This window comes from Seriola dumerili, unplaced genomic scaffold (assembly GCF_002260705.1).
Source record: "Seriola dumerili isolate Sdu_G_001 unplaced genomic scaffold, Sdu_1.0 BDQW01000226.1, whole genome shotgun sequence".
NCBI classification, from domain to species: Eukaryota; Metazoa; Chordata; class Actinopteri; order Carangiformes; family Carangidae; genus Seriola; species Seriola dumerili.
Genome location: NW_019174481.1, coordinates 4,245,885 through 4,266,038, shown reverse-complemented (window position 1 = coordinate 4,266,038; position 20,154 = coordinate 4,245,885). Strand labels below are relative to the sequence as shown.

Here is a 20,154-nt window from a genome sequence, read left to right as displayed (position 1 = left end):
AAAGCACAGTGGCTGAATGAACAAGGGAATGTTGTATAATGTAATGGCAGCATTTAAACTGCATTTACACACTTTGTAGGAATAATAGAGACGAGGACATTTTACAGGTGTTAAATCACTTGGTTTTGACAAGCTGTCTAGTGAAAGGATGCTTATTTTATGTACTTGCAGGCATTACACAGCGCTGCAGTATATGTGGATCAAATGTATGACCGTTAGGTTAGCATTACACTCAAATGTCAGTTATCCTAGAAAAGCTCTGTCCTCTCCAGTCAGCCCAGTTTAAATTGGGATATGATTACATCCATGTATTAAGGTTAAAGTCAGAATGTGCAGGATCTTTGAAAGGGTAATCATTGCTGTGGTATTTTAAGTAACACAGTTAGAGAAATGTCCCATTTTTCCATGTTTTCACATAAATGGCATAACATGTGTAATAGGATGTCATGGCTAGGGTCACTTTGGATTACAGTTGCAGAATGCTGTCAAAAACACTGTACCACACTGCCCCCGTGTGGTGATGATACACACTGCATAGACTAATCACACAGCACTCATCTATCTGGATGAATTTGACTTGAAAGTCTTTTTTCTCTTCTCAGCATTACATTTTTAAAAATCTGAACCGAGATGTTCTGTCATCTGACACATACAGCAATCTGTAATTTCTCAAATTACACTATTCGTTACCAAACAACACATCTTTGACCCATGCCATATCCCTGAAAACCTTTTAAGTGTATTATAGGTGTAATATCCTTACCTGTCCCAGAGGGGTCACTGCAGTAAGGTCTCCTCTGAAGGCTCAGGTTACAGGATAGGGTTGCAGGCCCCGCAGGCTACACAAATAGCCTGTGCCGTGCAGGATAATGAAGTGAGACCACACTGCATTGTCACAGTGATAGGTTAACGTGTCCATCAAGGTGTGTATCAGTTTTCCAGCTGATATCCCACAGAGCTGCAGAAGAGAGAGGAAACATAAAGTCGAGACGACAGAAAGAGTTTGTCAGTGTTACGTTTCGGGAAATGTCTATTTGTAGCTTCTGAGCTTGACAAGAAGGACTGAGGTGAGTTTGTACCTTTTGTCGCACTCTGTGTGATTCTCTTTTCTGGTTTCACATCCCCTACACACTGAGTAAAGTACTAGTGGCCTGTATTTCTGCTTCCTGCCAGCTGAGTCTTCATGGCTGAGTCCACCGGCAGCAGCAGTAACAGTGGTGGTTTAGGCAGCGGAGGCACCGGAGGAGTCCGTATACCCCAGGAGCCCTCTCTCAAAGCTGGGGTGATGTTGTCAGATGAGAGGGTGGACTTCCTTCGGGAGCAGGCCTTCTGTGTGCTGCGAGTGAAAACGGATAAGTGGAACCGCTTCATCGGAGCAGAGGAGAACCAGAAGATTCTGCTGGATTACTTGGACCACATCTGGACCAACAGGCTGCTGCTCTTCACTGGACCTGGTGGGACACTGCACGCAGGGGATGCTCAGGTAAGAAAAACAATACACACCCAGTGATAAATACACACAGACACATGGTGAGTGTCTAGAAAGTTCAGGCACCTATCTTCATAAAAGTGTAATTTTCTTTTTCATCTCCCCATCATCTAAAGTCAATTTTGTAGGCAAATTCAATTATGGTGATAGCCTTGAGTAAATATTTAATAGAATAGTTCATCTGTTGTTCCCTGTATGCATTGTATGTTAAAAATTATGTATACAAATATCCCTGAGGTAAAGAGACGTGCAGAGTGGTTGAGGCAAATTTAAATATCTGTTTGTCTAGGAGGACACATTAAAAAAAAAAAAAAAAAACATATCAGCAAAATTTCTCACACTCTTATGCATTCACAATTACATACTGCAAATGAGCTGAGCTGCTAAACATGGCAATAAGCTGACATGCAGGCATATACTGTAAGTCTCTCTCCTGGGCTTGCCATCTCCACCCCATCTAACATACACATTCTTTGAAATAAGTCACTACTTATTTCTGGTGCTTTCAATGCTGTTGAAAGCATTCCTACTGTTTTTGCATCTGTGAAGATGTCCCCACCTTGGAAGACCAAGTTGCTGTGTGTGCTAAAGAAGGGCGTAAAGAGAATCACCCGGCAAGGATTCAGACACCAGCTCCGGTTAGGAGAGGTGCCTGGATATCCCATGGAGCACCTTCCTGTTGTCATCTCAGAGGTGGGCTAGTGTGTGTGTATGTGTGTGAGAGAGAGAGCGTACAGGTGTCCCAACTCACACAGAGATGCAGGTGGCATTGTGTCTGTGTACATGATGGAACTCATGGGTTTTACAATCTAGAGATTGGCATGGCGTAACAAAGGTAGAATGCATTGCGAGTGTGTGTGAGTGTGTGTGAGTGTGTGTGTGTGTCCACAGTTACCTTGAAAACAGCTTGTGTGACCACTGCATGCACAGGTGCTGGTGTGTGTGCTGTCCAATGGTCTGAACCATGAAGACTGGCCGCGGGTGGTGTCTGATGACATCCACAGACACCTGGAGAAGCTGAGGAGTAGGGTGGTGACTCTGAGAGGCCGCGCTGAGGGGCGAACACTGCTTCCCCTGCCGCTGTGTGTAGAGAGGGCACGGCCTCAGGACATTGCCCTCAGGTCAGTGTGTATTCATGTGTGGTCCGCATGTGTGTGCGTGTGCTTCGTCTAGTTAGCAAGTAACAGAATAAGATGTCCAGTACAGAAATGTTAGGTTGATAGCCGAATAATTGCCAACCTTAATTTGTAGTTTCATTGCACATTCTGACGCTAGAAACGGTGTGCGTTAAGCCGAACACTTGTCCGTATTTAAATGGCCGTTATCATATCGTAGATTAACAATGAAAGACATGCTAGTCTTTGTCGCTAGTTAAAAAGCTTTAGGAAACCCACACCGCATCTCCACATTCATTAAATGCTCTACCGATGTAAAGACTCGACACTGCTCTGAACTTCTGTGAACTTGTAGCCGGAAATGACGACTGCCCGCTTTCTTTGTATGACCCTATGACCCAGTAACAAAACAAAAAAATAATAATAATTAGAAATGATAAACAATTATTTAAGAAAAACACAGAACTAAACTTTTTATTAGCAGTTAAAATGATCTACATTAATCTATTCGTATTGTGTTTCTTCATATTTAATGAAATTTCAAGTGTTGTTCAAAACAAGCAAAGTCAAACGCCATTTCCAAAGGCCATAAGAGTCATAGTAGTCACAACTTGGGAAATCGAGCAAATTTTTTTATTTTGCAGCAGACAGCCTATTTAAATTACAGTTAGCCAGAGTATATAGAGTAGACGAGTAGTAGAGTATATAGAAAGCCTTTGAGGATTAATAGCTCTGTTATTCCTCAAGTGTTGTCAGTTGACCTGCAGGGTTTGACTAAATAGTTGCGCTATTGTTAGCTCTGTTGGTGTTGGTGCTTTGTAAGTTTCTCTTGTAGCTTTTATAAAAGCATCTGTCAAACTAATGAACATATTTACAACTACCTAAAACAACATAGTTATGTTTTTGGTTGACTGACTCCACATTCATATTCCACAGTCCATATTGCCATTTTTACCCACACTGATTGTCCCCCTCTCTGTCTCCCTCAGCCCCACTGGTTGGCCACTGGACCGTGGCTTGTTATACTCTATAGAAACTCTGATAGTTCAGTGGTCCGGACAGATATGGAATATCCTGAAGAAAGACTCTGGCATGGTGCTGCTCCGTGGAGACCACCCAGGCCCCAACGTGGAGCTCCAGTTTTGGACCACTCAGAGAGAAAACCTGCAGGGCATCAACTCGCAAGTATGAGACGGGTTCTGTGGAGGCTGGCAGGGGTGCAATCACTTCAATATATAAACCGAAACAGCAGTTCTCAGATTAAAGGTGTTTTTATGTCATATTAGGTATTGTTATTCTTGAAGACTAGTTTTTGGGTCCACCCTTTGCCTGAGAGCACTGAATTGCTTAATATCAGCAGACCCCAAATGTGTTGAATGACATACTAAATCTGTCACACTAATGGAATATTTATCTTTCCACATCAGCCCAGGTGATATACATCCTACTATGATGTCTTTGTTTTCAGATCCAGAGCCCTAAAGTGGACCAGATCATGGAGATCCTGAGAAGAGTCAAAAGCAGTTACTACTCATCCTTTAAGGATGTCTGCCTCAAAGTCAACGAGGGTAGATCAGAATTACTCATTTATCAGTGCAAATTAATTAATTTTCTCATTTCTTATTTTGTTTTACTTAGGAAAAAAAATCATTCTTTAAATGCAAAAGTTTGTTTTTTTTCTTCATTTTCACTAGTTCTGAATTTCTAATTTACACTCTAATGCAGCTTTACTTCACTTTTTTGTATCATCATGCTCATTTACATGACAATCACATTGCTGCTTTTGCTAGAAATTGTCTATTTAAGAACACAGCTATTAGTTTACTGTATGATTTCAGTACTGTTGCATTACCTCCCTATTAGGGCCATGTTATAAATTAGTACATCTGTATGTGATAATTATAGCTGTACTGGAAGCAGAGGACATAGATTTGTATCTACGCCCTCTGAGGAGACTGATCAGCAGCTTAGAAGAGAGGAGTTTCCCTTGCGTAGACGCTCTGCTGCCTCCTCTCTTCCACACACTCTGTCTCATCTGGAGCCGTTCCCAGTACTACTGCACTCCACAGCGCATGGTGGTCCTCCTGCAGGAGTTCTGTAACCTGATCATTGAAAAGGTACAGTGATGCATCTCTATGCTTCTGTGAAAGAAATGAAGAGAAATTAAAAAATTGTTCATCGAAATGATTGTGTTTGTCCTCAGGCCTTTGCCTACCTTATCCCAGAGGAACTGTTTAAGATGGAGCTTGAGGAGGGGGTGGAGAGAGTCCAGATAACCATCTCAGTTCTGCGCACCTTCAAGCAGTTGTTTCATGCTCACCGTCAGCGGATCCCTAAGTACTACAGACACAGTCAAACCATCAAGCTGTGGGACTTTCCAGCTACACTTGTGTTCCAGCGTTCAGACCGCATCATGGAAAGGCTGCTCATGATCGAGGTGCATGCGTTTACAAGCATAGCTCTGTGTAGTTGGTTTCCTGGCTGTACATTTTATCTTGGTCTCAATAACAACAAATTTTCTTTTTAACACACAGTTTACATCAATGAAACCGTTGTATATTAATTTAAATGTATATTTTTGATTTATTGTTGTGAATAGAAAAACTGCCACCTCACATAAAGTGTTTTTAACTACCTTTACCCCCATCCAATCACCCTCATTAGTGGCTGTTTGCTTCTCTCATCTATAGGAACTTTTTGCTACAGCGTTGGACTTTCTGAAGCTGGAGAAGATTGAACTTGGTGGATCCAGAGGGAAAGTCCTCAGCGAGATGGTCTTCAGCATGAGCGAGGAGTTTCATGACCGCTGGCGGGCCCTCAGGGAGAGCAAATATGATCCCTTGGACTATACTAATGATGTGAGGCTTCATGAGAGTGTTGCAGTTGTGTTTGACATCATACTGCTATTTGATGAATAAGCCCCAAAGGGCTGTGATTCACAGCCATTTATAAGTGGAATTGAAAGTCACAGCCAAATAATAAAAAATAACAATTAGATGTTATTTTTCTGCCCAGCAGTAGAGTAATTGAAAAGTAGCAAAGCAAAGTAGTTGCTAAGCAACACACAAGAACCAGTGACAGCAGTCATTATTTGTCAGTGCATCAATATTTAATTTACTAGATATTTTACAGCTATTTTACAACATCTTCCAGTGTGACTCAGCCAATCTAAACTGGAACTCAATCAGAAATTGATCTGTGTTAAAATATATATTTTTGCAAGTGTGTTATTTCAGCAACTGCTGATCAACTGGGCTAAGGGGAACTTGAAGTACTGCACTTAAAATATTATGAAATAAAAATAGCCAAATAATAAAAATGGATCAAAGCTTTATAATCAGAGAAGGGACTGGAAATATCCACAATATGCTGTCTAATGCCATCCTTTGTCTAGGATTTTGTGCGTCACTACAGGCACTTTATGGAGCAGAACAGAGATTTTGACCAGAGGCTTGGGACTGTCCTCAATCTGGCTTTCCAGCACTCCAAAAACCTGAAAACCACCTTTAAGGTAAGTCTGTTACACCTGAACTCCTCCTACAATCCCACTCTTTATAAATACACTGTACTTTAAGGCAATCAAGGAACATCGAGGGAGCACATGAAGAACATTTATCACATTTATATCAGCTGAGAAGCATTTTATTCATTAATTTCAACTTGTTGGTGTTTTCTATTAAAGGTCATGTGATCTCCAAAGTAATGCAGATACTTTTGGGCATCATACTGTGTCTTCTGTACATTGTCTTAAAACTGTTTTTGTCCCATCTAGTTGTTAAAGATTTTCGGCACCCTGCTTGAAAGACCCAGGATCCACCAGCTGTTTTCTCCTAACTACAACATGTTGTTGACCATGTTCAACCAGGAAATAGACCACTGTCAGTTTATACTTGATCAACACAGAGATGGGGTAAGAGAGGTGGAACAGCGATAATCATTCCATCTGTCATAGAAATTTGAGTATTGACACACTTACTTCAGAATATATAAAAATACACCATATGATCAAACTACAGCCAGTTACCAACAGTAACAGGAAAGTCCCTAACAGCTTATTATGACACTAGCATCACACAATTAACTAAACATCTGATACGAATGTGACTCAACCTGAACCAAATTAATTAAGTCTTTGTTTTTCAGATGCGGTCAGGCTGTGCAGTCCTGGGGAAAAATATGCCATCAGTGGCCGGCAACCTCAAACGGTCACAGGAGCTTCGGACTCGCATCCTGACCAACAGGAGTAACCTTTGCCAGCTGGCCCATATGTACGGACCGATTGTACACACACACACACACACAGTCTAAATCTAAACTCTTCAATACTTGATTTTGAAAGTTAATATTTGCGAGATGTTCCCTCAGTTCATAACTCTGATACTGCACTCACTTTTGATTTCAGTATTTAGTACAGGAGGTATCAGATCTTTGAAAACAGTGTTAATCTTATTTTGGAATAAAATTCTAGCATACGTACTGCAAGAATGTCAATGCATACAAGCTAATGTACAAACAAGATCCTTCCTTGCATCGCTTACTTCCAGGCCTCTGGGGTGTGCTGAAGCGGACGATGTCCTCCGGAAGTGTGAGCATGTTCTGGAGGTTCTGGACCAGCATGACGAGGAGCTGTTCTCAGAGTGGACTGAGGGCTTGGAGGAAATCTGTGAAACCCACCTGAAGGAACCACTGCTCACACTGGACACTGACACAGGCCTGTTCCAGGTCAACTTCAGTCCTGCTGTAAGCATAAAAAAGATGCAATCACCAATACATATATTAAACATATTAATCAGAGTTAAATTTTTAAATGTAGTGTGCTTTTCTGGTGTTGAATTGATGCAGAAATGCTTTTAAAGTCGTACCTGCTCACATATAAGATAAAGGATAATGCAAACCGTGAACTACAATGAAACATTGTACAAATCCTTCTGTTATCAAACTTGGTAAGTTGAGTTAACATCATAAATAAGCAAAATCCTTTACATATATGTATATTTCTGCTGCAACATGTCACTGATTACTACAACACATTACCTATTTAGCCTGAATTAAATTCATGATTTCATGAATTTAGTAAAGGCTTCACTGATTCATTTTCTTTTCCCAACATCCAGTTGTTGTGCCTCAAATTACCAGAATTAGTGGTTTACTTTGAAACAGAGGAACTATTTTGCAGTAGCAGCAACAACCACAGTGTGTGAACAGATGAAGAAAATCATAAAACATAATCAACATAAAATCAGAGAAACAAGTTGTTGTGTTTCCCGAAAAGCACAGCAGCAATGAATATGTTTAACCAGTAATGTCAAAATCAAGCACTCTTATCCAAGGATAAACAACTTATCTGATGTACTGTTCACATTTCTTCTAACATACCACATCATGTATATGTGCCCATAGTTAAAACAATGATTGGCCTTTATGTATCTACCACTCAACTATTCATAAGTCTAAATGAGATCTGCAGTTTGTGGTCCTGATCTGCAGATTTATTCCTGTGGAGGTAAAAGGGGAAAAAAACACTTGAACTTTCGATTCATCAAATTGTTGATTGCATTTTCTCCTCATCGCTCTCCCCAGTTGACATCAGTGCTAAGGGAGGTGAAGTATCTGGGTATGTTGAAGAACCAAAACATTCCTAAAGCAGCTCTCCATCTCTACTCCAAACGGGAGAGACTCTACATGGTGGGTAGCAAAGCTCCTAATGTCGCATTGGGCATTGTGTTTGACGACTGATTGTTCATGTATGAGCTGCGGAGACAGCAACAGTGAATTGTTTGTTGATCTATTATATGTCAAAAACATCTGATACACTTTGTACCATGTAGTACACGCAGACACTGACCTTGGTGACCCAGTGGTACAACCAGCTCCAAAGTACCATCCTGGCTGTAGAGCTGGGATTGGTGAAAGACGAGATGGACGGGACAAAACGACAGCTTGATCCGGCTCTCCAGGAGCTTACCTGGGCTCAGGATGACCTATGGGACTACATTCAGAGCACACGAGACCTGGTTAAGGTACTGAACATTTCTTATCTACAGTATATAATGTTAATGCTAGTGAGTGAGTATTTTCAGTACACATGTTGACACTATTCTGCTATATATAAGGCTGGTCTCAGTTGTATTTCTAGTTGAAATGTAAAAAAGACTTGTGGTTCATTTTATAGTGAGTTTAATAGCATTCTCCTCGTGTGCTCCAAGCTTTGCTCAGTTATAGAAAAAACTCTCAACAAAACTAAAACAAAAAGCAACATGGAGCTGTTCATCAAAGGGTAATTACTGGCTGTAATAGGTGTTCTCTTTTGCCATCACCAGAGCATCTCTAGTCGTGTCAAGAAGAGCAAAGCTAATGTAGAGGCTATCCAGGCCCTTATGGGTAAATTCAGCCACCGGGCCTTCATCACCAGAAAGAGCCATGGTTCTGCTCTCCTCATCTTCTCTGACATCGAGGAGAGTGTTTCCAAACAGCATGCTCTCATCGCCAGCACAGGGGAGCAGATACACAAACTTCTGCAGGTATATTGACACGCCTCAGCGAGAAGGACTTGTTCACATATTGTAGACGTTTACATCCCCCTTAAATCCCTCTAACACATCACTTTTCCACTGTGCTCCAGGAGAACCAGTCTCTGCTCGGCGTGACAGACCTGAACAGCAGCAAGTGGCAGGCCTACACGGACCATGTGGATCGGATGATCTTGGCAGGTTTCTCCAGTGCGGTGAGGTGCTCCCTGCAGTACCTCATGGACAACACAGATGCAGCCCAGCGCATTACACCACTGTTTGAGGTCCAGCTGGTACTCAACAGCAATGAGATGACCTTTGACCCCTCATTCGACTTCAGCAACAGCGGTAACTTCTATGATATTGTGGATAAGATGGTGGCCAACATCACAAACATGGCGTCCTTCATTCCCAGGGTGGCAAATCATAAACAACTGGAAAACTATCAGGTGCTGTACAGATTAGATTATAGGCTTATACACAGTATGCATGCATACATATGTGTACTGCACACACATACAGAAATATATTTGCCTGCTGACACAGACATCTTTAACACTGCTATGTCACGCCATCTTGTCTGCTCATCTTGTAGTGTGACATAAATGAAATGGATGATTTGTCAGCGATGTGCCATGTCATCCGCTCACGGGCACGTTCAGCTATCGCTAAGGTAAGTGTTTGGTTTCTGTCCACACCTAAAGGCCCATTTATTATGCTCACAGTCTTTTAAATGTAAAGATTGATGACTTTCAGGTCAGGGAATACCAGGGATCATTTGCCAGCTACAGCTACCTCTGGACTGATGACAGGTCAGATGTGGTTTCCTGTTGTTCTCTGTAATTTTACAAATGTCTTAATTATAATTCTCATTACTTGAAATACGATAAATAAAATTTTGAGAGAAAAGCAAAGCCTTGTTATTCTTTTTCTTTTTCTCTTTTTTTTTTTTTTTTAACATTTCACAGGTCTGAATTCATGAGGCAGTTTCTGCTTTATGGCCATGTTTTAAGTACAGAAGAGGCCGAGCTGTATGCCGACTATGAACTGAAAAAGAACCCACCCACCCTGGATAACTTCAAAGAGCAGGTGTGCTTCGCCAGCCTTTAATATTCCTGCATTTAACCACCATTTAGCGTTTTTCACAGATCCGGTCAGAGCAACCACAGTCTCTTTCTTTTCTCTTTGGCCGAGTTCTCTGAGTTGTCATATCATTCGTCATTCCAGATTAACCTGTTTGAGTCCCTGTATGTACGAGTGAGCAAGATGGAGGACAGGAGGGTGTTTTATGGCTGGCTGCAGCTCGACATCAGACCCTTCAAACACACACTGATGAATGTCATCAAGCGGTGGAGCTGGATGTTCAAGGAGCACCTGCTGAACCATGTGAACCAGAGGTGAGACACAAGCACACACAAGGACAGATGAATGTAAAAACACCATTTATCACTCTAAATGGATTTAAAATCTTTTAAGATTCCTCTCCACTGCGAAACCTAACATCATCCTCCTTCCCCTCTATCCCGCAGCGTGAGGGAATTATCCTCTTTTGTCCAGGACACAGCCCACGGTCTCTGTAACAAGGTGTCAGATGGCGACTATGCAGGTCTTGTGGACATCATGGGACACCTGATGGCCATACGAGACAGACAGATCAGCAATGAGCAGCACTTCAAACCTCTCAAGTCCACTGCTGAACTCCTCAAGACATACGGACAGCAACTGCCTGAGAGCGTCTACACACAGCTAGAAGTGTGTGCCATTGTACAGATATACACATTTCCATGGATACTAGCAGAATCTGTGCTTTTGTCAGTAAGTAACGTTCTTCACACAGGAGCTGCCAGAGAAGTGGAAGAGTCTGAGGAAAATTGCCTTCACAGTCAAACATGAAGTGGCGCCTCTACAGTCAAACGAAGTTTCAGTTATACGCAGGAAATGTGTCCGGTTTGAGGTGAGGCTGTGTGTGAGCGGGGTAGGATGTCAGTGTGTGGCAGCCCCTAACAAAGAGCTCAATATCTGACATTTAAACCTTCTCACTTTCTGTCCTACATTATATATGACTGACCGTACGCCGCCCCCCCCCCCAGTGCGGACAGTCACAGATGAAGAGCTGGAAACAGATATACATAAAACCTGCAGCTTCTTTGAAAACTCAAATGTCCTGCTTTGCCTCCATGTTTTAGGTGAAACAGCTTGAGTTCAGAGAACAGTTTCGTACTGAAACTATCTTTAAGATCAGTGTGGAGGAGCCATATAGATTAATTGATAAGGTGAGATGAGAAGTGTGCATGATTACCCATTCAAAATTAAAAGGTCATTCCTTGCAGTAGATGATTAAATAGATAAATTCCATTGTTTTTAATCAAATTGTAATGTGCAGCATTTCAAAATGTCCTTGTCTCCAGTCTAATCGAGCTGTAGCAGTGATGGAAGCGGAAATGAAGAAGCTGCAGGACACGGCTGATCTGTTTGAGGTCAGTTTCCCGGACTACAAGCAGCTTCGTCAGTGTCGCTCCGACATCATACTCGTCAAAGCGGTCTGGGACATGGTCATCTTTGTCAAGGTACACAGTTATTATCACAATAAAAAAAGGTTGGCCCAGCCTTTGACTGCTCTCTGCTCTCATTTCCTTTTTCTCTGTAAAATTCATTAGAGAATCACAGATTAAATATTTCCATTCTCCTCTACATGCCAGACCAGTATAGAGGATTGGACCAAGACTCCATGGAAGGAGATCAATGTTGAGCAGATGGACATGGAGCTCAGACGATTTGCCAAAGTATGGCAAGCTTCCACGGACAGACAGACACAATCTTACATTTTGGGTAGGATTAAGAAAAACTGTTAAATCCTTCCATAATTAATGACTATCTCCATCACACATTGAAGGAGATGAAGATGCTGGATAAGGAGGTGCGGGTGTGGGATGTCTACATGGGTCTGGAGTCAACCGTGAAGAACTTGTTGACCTCTCTGAGAGCCGTCAACGAGCTGCAAAACTCTGCAGTTAGAGAAAGACACTGGCAACAGCTTATGAACACCACTGGGGTATGAGACTATCTCTGCTGCTTCACAGTGTCTCATAGCATCTGATTCAATAACGTTTCATCATTGATCACGTTCTGCACTGTGCATTTGCCATTCTATTGAGTTGAGCTCTCTTCTTCTTTAATCTAGTCTTCATGTACTGTGCCTTCATTCAACTATCCTGCAGACTCCTCCAGGCCTTTAATGACCAGCACAGTTCAGTGAACCCAATTATCCAGATCTGAAATCTAATCACACTCATGGTTGCCTTGTTTTTTTTTTTTGGCCCTCAGGTCAGGTTTGTAATGGGGGAGGGCACCACCCTGGGGGACCTCTTGGAATTGCACCTTCACCGTGTGGAGGATGAGGTCAAAAACATAGTGGACAAGGCTGTGAAAGAAATGGCCATAGAGAAGGTAGAAAGAGACCAACTTGTAATAGTATATTAGGATGTATATTGATGTTGTAGGGTCAAGACTATTAAACACAACAGACAGTTCCTTATTGAGTGTGTTATAGTCACTCATGTAATAGTTCAAAGTCACTGAGAGACATCATTTCACATGGATGCACATTTGAGAAATTGTTTCTAATCTTAACAAAAAAAGGGAACCTACACCACTGTCCAAATATCTTTGACCATTAATTTTAAATTCAACCATATTCTTAAATAAAGAGTTAATAAGATTTAAGTGATACCCAAGGTTCAATTCACCTGTAGCTGATTTAAAGTACAAAAGACCACAAATCAGAGATCATGGCACAGATATGAGACAAACAATAAACTTTTAATAAACTTTTAATAATAAGATGCTTCAAATGTCAGACGTCACATTTTGAAAAGAAACATTTTATACTTTTGCTTAGGTTTTGGCAGAGATAACCCAGACATGGAGTTTTATGTCGTTGTCATATGAGACTCACACCAGCACAGGCACCCCTCTGCTCAAGGCAGATGAGAATCTGATAGAGACACTGGAGGACAACCAGGTGAGTGGGTGTTACGGTACTGCTTCTCCACAGCATGTGATATATGACTTTCCTTCAGTTGTTCAATATATATATTATGATGTTTCATTATATAGTTTTGGTGCGAAACATTGGGTTTGGGGTTATTGGTGTCACACTGACTCGCCGAACAAAACCAAAATGGTAAAAATAGTGAATGGGAAATACAAAATATTTCTCATTTTATATCTAGAACAGTGCACCAGAGAGGCTTCTTAGAGACCACTGTGTAAAGCACCTGTTTTATTTCTGTTCAGGTGCAGCTGCAGAACATCCTGATGAGTAAATATGTAGAGTACTTCCAGGCAGAGGTGAGTGGATGGCAGAAGAAGCTGATGGTGGCTGACCTGGTCATCTCCTCCTGGATGTCTGTCCAGAGGACCTGGGCCCACCTTAACAGCATCTTCACAAACAGCCACGACATCCGCTGCCAGCTGGCCAATGACGCAGAGCGCTTCCAGGGAATCCATACTGACTTCCAGGTAACACATCCACATGGTAGAGCGAGGGCCTTTGTCAACTTTATAAACAGTGCATCTATCTCACCGTACCATTACATTGTATCTCCTTTGCATTTTTTTCTTCTTTTTCATTGCCTCTTCTCTCACAGGGCTTGATGACGGAGGTGGTGCAGAACAGTAATGTGGTTGAGGTGACCAACCAGCCCAGCTTCCTGGAGAACCTGGAGACTTTGCAGCAGAGGCTGTCTGTGTGTGAGAAGGCCCTGGCCGAATACCTGGAGACCAAGAGGCTCACGTTCCCTAGATTTTACTTTGTCTCTGCCTCAGACCTGCTGGAGATTGTCTCCAAGGGGACACAGCCCAAACAGGTGATAGATTACAATTGAATTATGTTTTCTGAGAGATAGCCAGAGTTATCAGTTCAATATTTTCTTAAACTGTGTCTTAGCATTATGGAGTGAAGAACATTGATTCTTGTTTTTTTAATTTTTTTTCATTGTCTTCTTCCAGTCACGAGATTACAGTTAACATTTCTAAGGGTTAGAAATGGAGCCATAGTCGGTGTGTTTGTGTGTGTGATTTCTAGGTGACCAGACACTTGCTGAAGCTGTTTGACAACATAGCAGATCTTCGCTTCAAGGACTCAGACAGAAATGGAGGAGGGGAGGAGGATGAGGAGGCAGTTGCTATAGGGATGTACAGCCGAGAGGGAGAGTATGTTCCCTTCTCTGAGCCGTGTGTCTGTGAAGGACAGGTACTGAACAACAAAGTTTGATTTCCGTGTGTGTAGGTACAATTACAGTTATCACTGTATTCAACTATCACATCACTATGGTAGAGCTATAATAAACAACTTTCTCTGTATTGACATAATATGTACAGTAAGTATACAATCTTATGTGTATACATTTGCCATGTGCGATCATTTTCATGCTTTTTCCGAGCATTTTATATCATGGGATTCTACATTTATTTTTATTTACTTTTTTGACATTTTGTGTCTGTCTTCAGGCAGAGTGTTGGCTAAGTGCCTTGGAGAGCACCATGCGCTGTACTGTTCAGAAGGAGATCCAGGAGGCCGTAGCTGCCTATGAAGACAAACCACGAGACCAGTGGCTCTTTGATTACCCTGCACAGGTGTGATTATGTATGATCAGAAGAATTACCACTTTAACTTTACAAAAGTGGAAACGATCGGCATCTTTTTTTCCTTACCATTTATAGGTAGGGTTGACTGGCAGTCAGGTGTGGTGGGCCACAGATGTGGGCATTGCCTTCGAGAGGGTGGAGGAGGGATTTGAGACAGCTCTCAAAGACTACAACAGAAAACAGGTAGTACTAACACACTGGAACAAGATATTGTTACGCTGATGGTTGAACATACTTCTTGATTTATTCAGTGATGTTTGCTGAATTCTGGTTTTCTAGATCACACAGCTGAACTTGCTTATCCACATGTTGCTCGGAGATTTAACTCCAGGAGACAGACAGAAAATTATGACTGTCTGTACAATTGATGTCCACGCTCGAGACGTGGTCGCCAATCTCATAACTCAGAAGGTAAAGCCAGTATTAGACCTAGTTTTATGCAAACAATTAGACCTACCTGTTGGTGTTACTTTACATGTCCCTTAGGTGACAACAGGACAGGCATTTGCTTGGCTGTCCCAGTTACGCCATCGCTGGGATGATGAAACCAGACACTGTTACATAAACATCTGCGACGCCCAGTTCCAGTTCAGCTATGAATACCTGGGGAACACCAACAGACTGGTCATCACTCCACTCACGGACAGGTACACATAAACATAGCACAATATGCTACCGATATACTGTACATGCAGACGGATTGTACACATTATTAAAGATGTGTCCTTTAAAGAGAGAGGTGGCATATGACCTTTCTTTGGTGAGAGTGAAGACAGACAATAGTAACAGACTCCTCTTCCTCAACAGCAACAATTAGGGTCACAATAAACACTTGAAGATGTTTAGTGGTTTAAAGCAGGTGAAAATGTGAGTGTAATGACAGACACGACTGCTTTGTCAACATCCTGCGATCAAATAACTGCAAAAAAATACAATCACCAAAGTCATGTATGTGTCAACATTCTATATCATTCACCAATAAATACACACACATTACAGCGTTTCTTTTATACCACACTGTTTACAAATACACAGGTCCACTGAATCCAAAGTTATTGCATTGGTTAAATATGTTTTATACCTCAATCTTTCTTCCGTTAGGTGTTACATAACCCTGACCCAGTCCCTCCATCTGACTATGAGTGGTGCCCCCTCAGGCCCGGCTGGAACTGGTAAGACTGAGACTACTAAGGACCTTGGACGATCCCTGGGCATCATGGTGTATGTTTTCAACTGCTCAGAGCAGATGGACTATAAGGTAGCATGGACTGTGCAGATGTTCTCCGTAGTGTCCATGTTGTCACAATTACTTGATTTATTGATTCCACCCTTACTCTCTCTCTATCACATTTCTTCAGTCCATAGGTAACATTTATAAGGGTCTAGCTCAGACAGGTGTTTGGGGATGCTTTGATGAATTTAACAGGATCTCAGTGGAAGTGCTGTCTGTGGTAGCTGTACAGGTCAAAACTATACAGGATGCTGTACGCAACAAGAAGCAAAGGTAGATTGCATTGTAAACTATCCATAAAGTTATTCACCCTTTTTTCTGTTAATCCGGTCTATGATTTCTATGCACCCATTTTGTAAACTGTACCTGGTCCTGTGCGTATATAGGTTCCACTTCCTGGGAGAGGAGATTGAGCTGAAGCCAACAGTGGGAATCTTTATCACTCTGAACCCTGGTTATGCTGGCAGGGCTGAGCTCCCGGAGAACCTCAAGGCTTTATTCAGGTCGGATACAGAGAGATTGAGGAGATAATTAACTTATGTTAAAGGTGGCTGATTAAAAACAAAAATGATTTGCTGACTTTTCAGGCCCTGTGCCATGGTGATCCCAGACTTTGAGCTAATCTGTGAGATCATGTTGGTGGCAGAAGGCTTCATAGACGCTCGTCTGCTGGCACGCAAATTCATCAGCCTCTACACTCTTTGTAAAGAGCTGCTCTCCAAGCAGGTACGTACATAAAACTGATTTGTCAAGACACAGACACTACAATGATTACGCTCTGGGCTCTTTTAGGATGAGTATAGACAATCTAAAAATCTAGGGTGGATGTAAATGCAAAGAGAAGAAGTCTCATTTGGATTATCATGTGAGCTCAGGTCTCTGGTTGAATTAAGCAAACAACATCTTTACAGCAATCAGCAGAGACTTCTGCTTTTAACTTTGAATTTAAAACATATGTGATACCATATTTCTAGACATTAATTCAACTTTTGGCTCTATTTTTATTGTACTGCAAAGAAATTTACTAAGTGGTGCTATGACATATTTTCCTGACTTTGATATGTGGTTTGCCCATTCATTAGATGCTCACCGTGTGACTGGATGACAGGATGATTAATCACTACATCTTTTTTATTTATATTTCACTTTAATTAACCCTTTTGTGTATATCACGGTGGATATACAGTATATGAAGAAAAATAGCAGGCGCTCTTGAATAAGGTTCATTCATTCTTTCACATTTTTAATTTTCAGTATAATTTTCAGGGTAATTACTCTATGTGCTGATCCTTGTAATTGCACAATTAATATAGGCCTCTTAGACTTTCAATAAGCCTCTTCAACAGTATTGAAATACATGACTAAAACAATTTTATGAAAGATGTTATGTATTATCATTCTTGTTTGATGACTTACATACCTTTATTCCTTTATCTGTCAGGATCATTATGATTGGGGTTTAAGAGCCATCAAGTCAGTCCTCGTTGTGGCAGGATCTCTAAAAAGAGAGGAACGTAGCAGGCCTGAGGAGCAAGTATGCATCAATCTTCATCTCTGATGTTTGCAGTCATTCACACTAAATCATATCATATCTAGTGGATATAAGACCAATTGTGTGCAATCATGTGGCTTGTTGTTTATAAGTGCATTTCTTTACTACATGGAAACAATCATTTTCTTCCCAGGTGCTAATGCGGGCACTCAGGGACTTCAACCTGCCTAAGATAGTGACCAGTGATGTGCCCATATTCCTGGGGCTGATCAGTGACCTGTTTCCTCAGCTGGATGTGCCCAGGAAGAGAGACCCTGAGCTGGAGAACGCTGTTCGCCAGTCAGTCAGTGAACTGCGCCTGCAGCCTGAGGAGAATTTCATACTTAAGGTGTGTCTCATTGTTTGAACATTAAATTGAAATGGAAGTGCTCCTCTGTGCAAAATTAAAATTCCTCTTTTTTTAACGGCTGCACCAGGATGTCTTTTTGCTGCAAAAAAGAATAGTTAGGGGAAAAAAAGGTATTCTTAGGATCAGAGGCCAAGGTACATACTGTATATAAAATTGAACTATGATGAATAAACTTCACAGGCACAGTTCATCAATGTTCAAAAGTAATTTATACTTGAGAATTATAGTTTAGCTCAGTGAATTATCAGGATGAAATGTAAATGTGTGATTAATAGTATTTATATGATCAGAAATCAATATGATGCTGTGTTTTTGTGTCTCCAGGTGACCCAGCTGGAGGAGCTGTTGGCTGTCAGGCACTCTGTGTTTGTAGTTGGCGGACCAGGAACTGGAAAGAGCCAGGTTAACTTCTGTATAACTACTGTATTCATGAAAGCACATACATTGTTTGTGTTTTCATGTGGTTTGATTGATGCCATGCAAAATAGTATTTGTCTATTTATTTTTAATGCCACTTTATATGGGAGTTGGCTTATAACCATTGTCTTCACATACAAAGCACATACATTTTCAGTTTGAAACTAGATGTAACCGGTATGTCTTAGCACTAAGTACAGTATAAGAAACGATTGGAGTCAAGATAATAGGGATAATAGTGAAAAAGAGACACAGGACATGGTTGTAGAGTTTGACTGCTTATATTGAACGGCAAGCAAGTAAAAAGCAGGTAAATTCAAGTTACAATTAAAATGTTCTGAAATCTGTGCACTGAAAGACATGCTGAAGGAGGGATTCACTAGCACACATCTTAATCAGCAGCTCTGCTGTAGCAACTAACACAAATAGTGAAAAAAAGCATCAAAATTTAAACAGTTAACAGTTAAAGACAGTTAAAGAACAGTCTCTTTAACACACCAGTGTGCCAGAACATATCTGCTAATCAGCAATATTTCTTAACCCCACTTAAATTTACATCTTTAAATTTAAGTGACTACGTTTTAGCATAGTCAAATGGGATTTTACATAGCGCTCGTTAGCATCTAAGCTAGTGGAGTTTTATCACTAACGTTTCTAACATAAGTCAATTGAGTTTAACATAGCGAAAATTAGCATCCCGGCTAACGGACGTTTTTTCTCCAGTTAACTACAAACTAGCAGCTGATTCAACTCACCAGTGCAATGAATTAGCACATTAGCTTGGAAAATGGCATCTGGTCTCAGTGCGCGGACAGGAACGCAACAGTGTTCTCTGTTTTTATCTACTCTGTGATTTTATATGGTTACAATAAAGTATGACTCAACACATGTAAGCACAACATTAACTTTAAGTGAGTTACTCCATTGCTTAACCGAATTTCTTACCACTCCTACCACAAAATACGCATTACTCTCATTAGGGTTGAGCTAACAATGGCGTCCTTACTAACGTAACCAATCAGTGGACAGCCGGGAGGCGGGCCGAAGCTTCTGATTGGCTAAAGTGAAACTGAACTTGATTTGTCGGCTGTTTGTCAAACTTGTCAACAAAACACTTTTTTTCTCACCAATTAAACTGTTTTAAGCATATACATGTGCAATATTTAATGACTGTTTATTCCAGGTGGATCTGTATGATTTTCTCAGCATTAACATAGAGATTTATTTATTTTTATTCATTGCTGATTCAACTTCTCTTGGTTACATAGATCTTTGATTTATTGTATAGAAGAGGTGTCGAACAAATCCACTATTGCTAGTCTTTGGTCTTGAGTATTCTTATGTGCTCATCGTGTCATAGATTTACAGTATGTTTATTCATCAGATCCTGAAGACTCTCCATAGAACCTATGCAAACATGAAGATGAAGCCTGTATGGAACGATATCAACCCTAAAGCCGTGACCACAGATGAGTTGTTTGGATACCTGCACCCTGCTACCAGAGAGTGGAAAGATGGTGAGGCTTATACAAGGAATTTAATAATAAATAAGTGATGATCAAGGGAACCAGTGTTTCCTCCAAATTTTAGGTCACTGTCAAGCAGGAATTATTTTGGTGCTAGGACCATAATTTATTCCCAAGCCTCTTCTCAGAATTAATTAGAATTTCTTAAAGTACTTTTTCTGGTTCAGAGTTAGCTCTCCTTTGAATGGTTTAGATATGGAATAATTTGACTATGATTCCATTACATGAGTTTGTTTCAGTACAACATTAAATGATAGTTTGTGACATTTTTGCCCCAGTTATGGTCTGGTACCAGCACAAATCTAAAAAAAAAATTC

General features: G+C 41.0%; 1 protein-coding gene across 1 annotated transcript in view; it reads left to right on the top strand.

The window, feature by feature from the left end:
- The first annotated feature begins 1,183 nt into the window (after positions 1–1,183).
- The window catches only part of LOC111228921 (dynein heavy chain 11, axonemal-like), a 36,316-nt gene continuing 17,345 nt past the window's right edge, over positions 1,184–20,154 (top strand). Inside the window, exons 1-43 of the mRNA XM_022755032.1 lie at positions 1,184–1,483; positions 2,039–2,182; positions 2,420–2,610; positions 3,594–3,789; positions 4,073–4,172; positions 4,510–4,721; positions 4,808–5,041; positions 5,295–5,462; positions 5,999–6,115; positions 6,377–6,514; positions 6,748–6,872; positions 7,149–7,344; positions 8,185–8,289; positions 8,433–8,624; positions 8,925–9,125; positions 9,227–9,562; positions 9,709–9,786; positions 9,870–9,925; positions 10,082–10,202; positions 10,341–10,510; positions 10,643–10,865; positions 10,951–11,067; positions 11,300–11,386; positions 11,522–11,680; positions 11,813–11,896; positions 12,007–12,165; positions 12,438–12,560; positions 13,012–13,134; positions 13,410–13,634; positions 13,763–13,981; positions 14,200–14,367; positions 14,625–14,750; positions 14,838–14,945; positions 15,042–15,173; positions 15,249–15,409; positions 15,864–16,020; positions 16,121–16,266; positions 16,380–16,496; positions 16,581–16,719; positions 17,435–17,527; positions 17,679–17,873; positions 18,219–18,296; positions 19,696–19,828. Coding sequence (XP_022610753.1) covers positions 1,184–1,483; positions 2,039–2,182; positions 2,420–2,610; positions 3,594–3,789; positions 4,073–4,172; positions 4,510–4,721; positions 4,808–5,041; positions 5,295–5,462; positions 5,999–6,115; positions 6,377–6,514; positions 6,748–6,872; positions 7,149–7,344; positions 8,185–8,289; positions 8,433–8,624; positions 8,925–9,125; positions 9,227–9,562; positions 9,709–9,786; positions 9,870–9,925; positions 10,082–10,202; positions 10,341–10,510; positions 10,643–10,865; positions 10,951–11,067; positions 11,300–11,386; positions 11,522–11,680; positions 11,813–11,896; positions 12,007–12,165; positions 12,438–12,560; positions 13,012–13,134; positions 13,410–13,634; positions 13,763–13,981; positions 14,200–14,367; positions 14,625–14,750; positions 14,838–14,945; positions 15,042–15,173; positions 15,249–15,409; positions 15,864–16,020; positions 16,121–16,266; positions 16,380–16,496; positions 16,581–16,719; positions 17,435–17,527; positions 17,679–17,873; positions 18,219–18,296; positions 19,696–19,828 — 6,652 coding nt within the window. The remainder of the gene's footprint in view (positions 1,484–2,038; positions 2,183–2,419; positions 2,611–3,593; positions 3,790–4,072; positions 4,173–4,509; positions 4,722–4,807; positions 5,042–5,294; positions 5,463–5,998; positions 6,116–6,376; positions 6,515–6,747; positions 6,873–7,148; positions 7,345–8,184; positions 8,290–8,432; positions 8,625–8,924; positions 9,126–9,226; positions 9,563–9,708; positions 9,787–9,869; positions 9,926–10,081; positions 10,203–10,340; positions 10,511–10,642; positions 10,866–10,950; positions 11,068–11,299; positions 11,387–11,521; positions 11,681–11,812; positions 11,897–12,006; positions 12,166–12,437; positions 12,561–13,011; positions 13,135–13,409; positions 13,635–13,762; positions 13,982–14,199; positions 14,368–14,624; positions 14,751–14,837; positions 14,946–15,041; positions 15,174–15,248; positions 15,410–15,863; positions 16,021–16,120; positions 16,267–16,379; positions 16,497–16,580; positions 16,720–17,434; positions 17,528–17,678; positions 17,874–18,218; positions 18,297–19,695; positions 19,829–20,154) is intronic.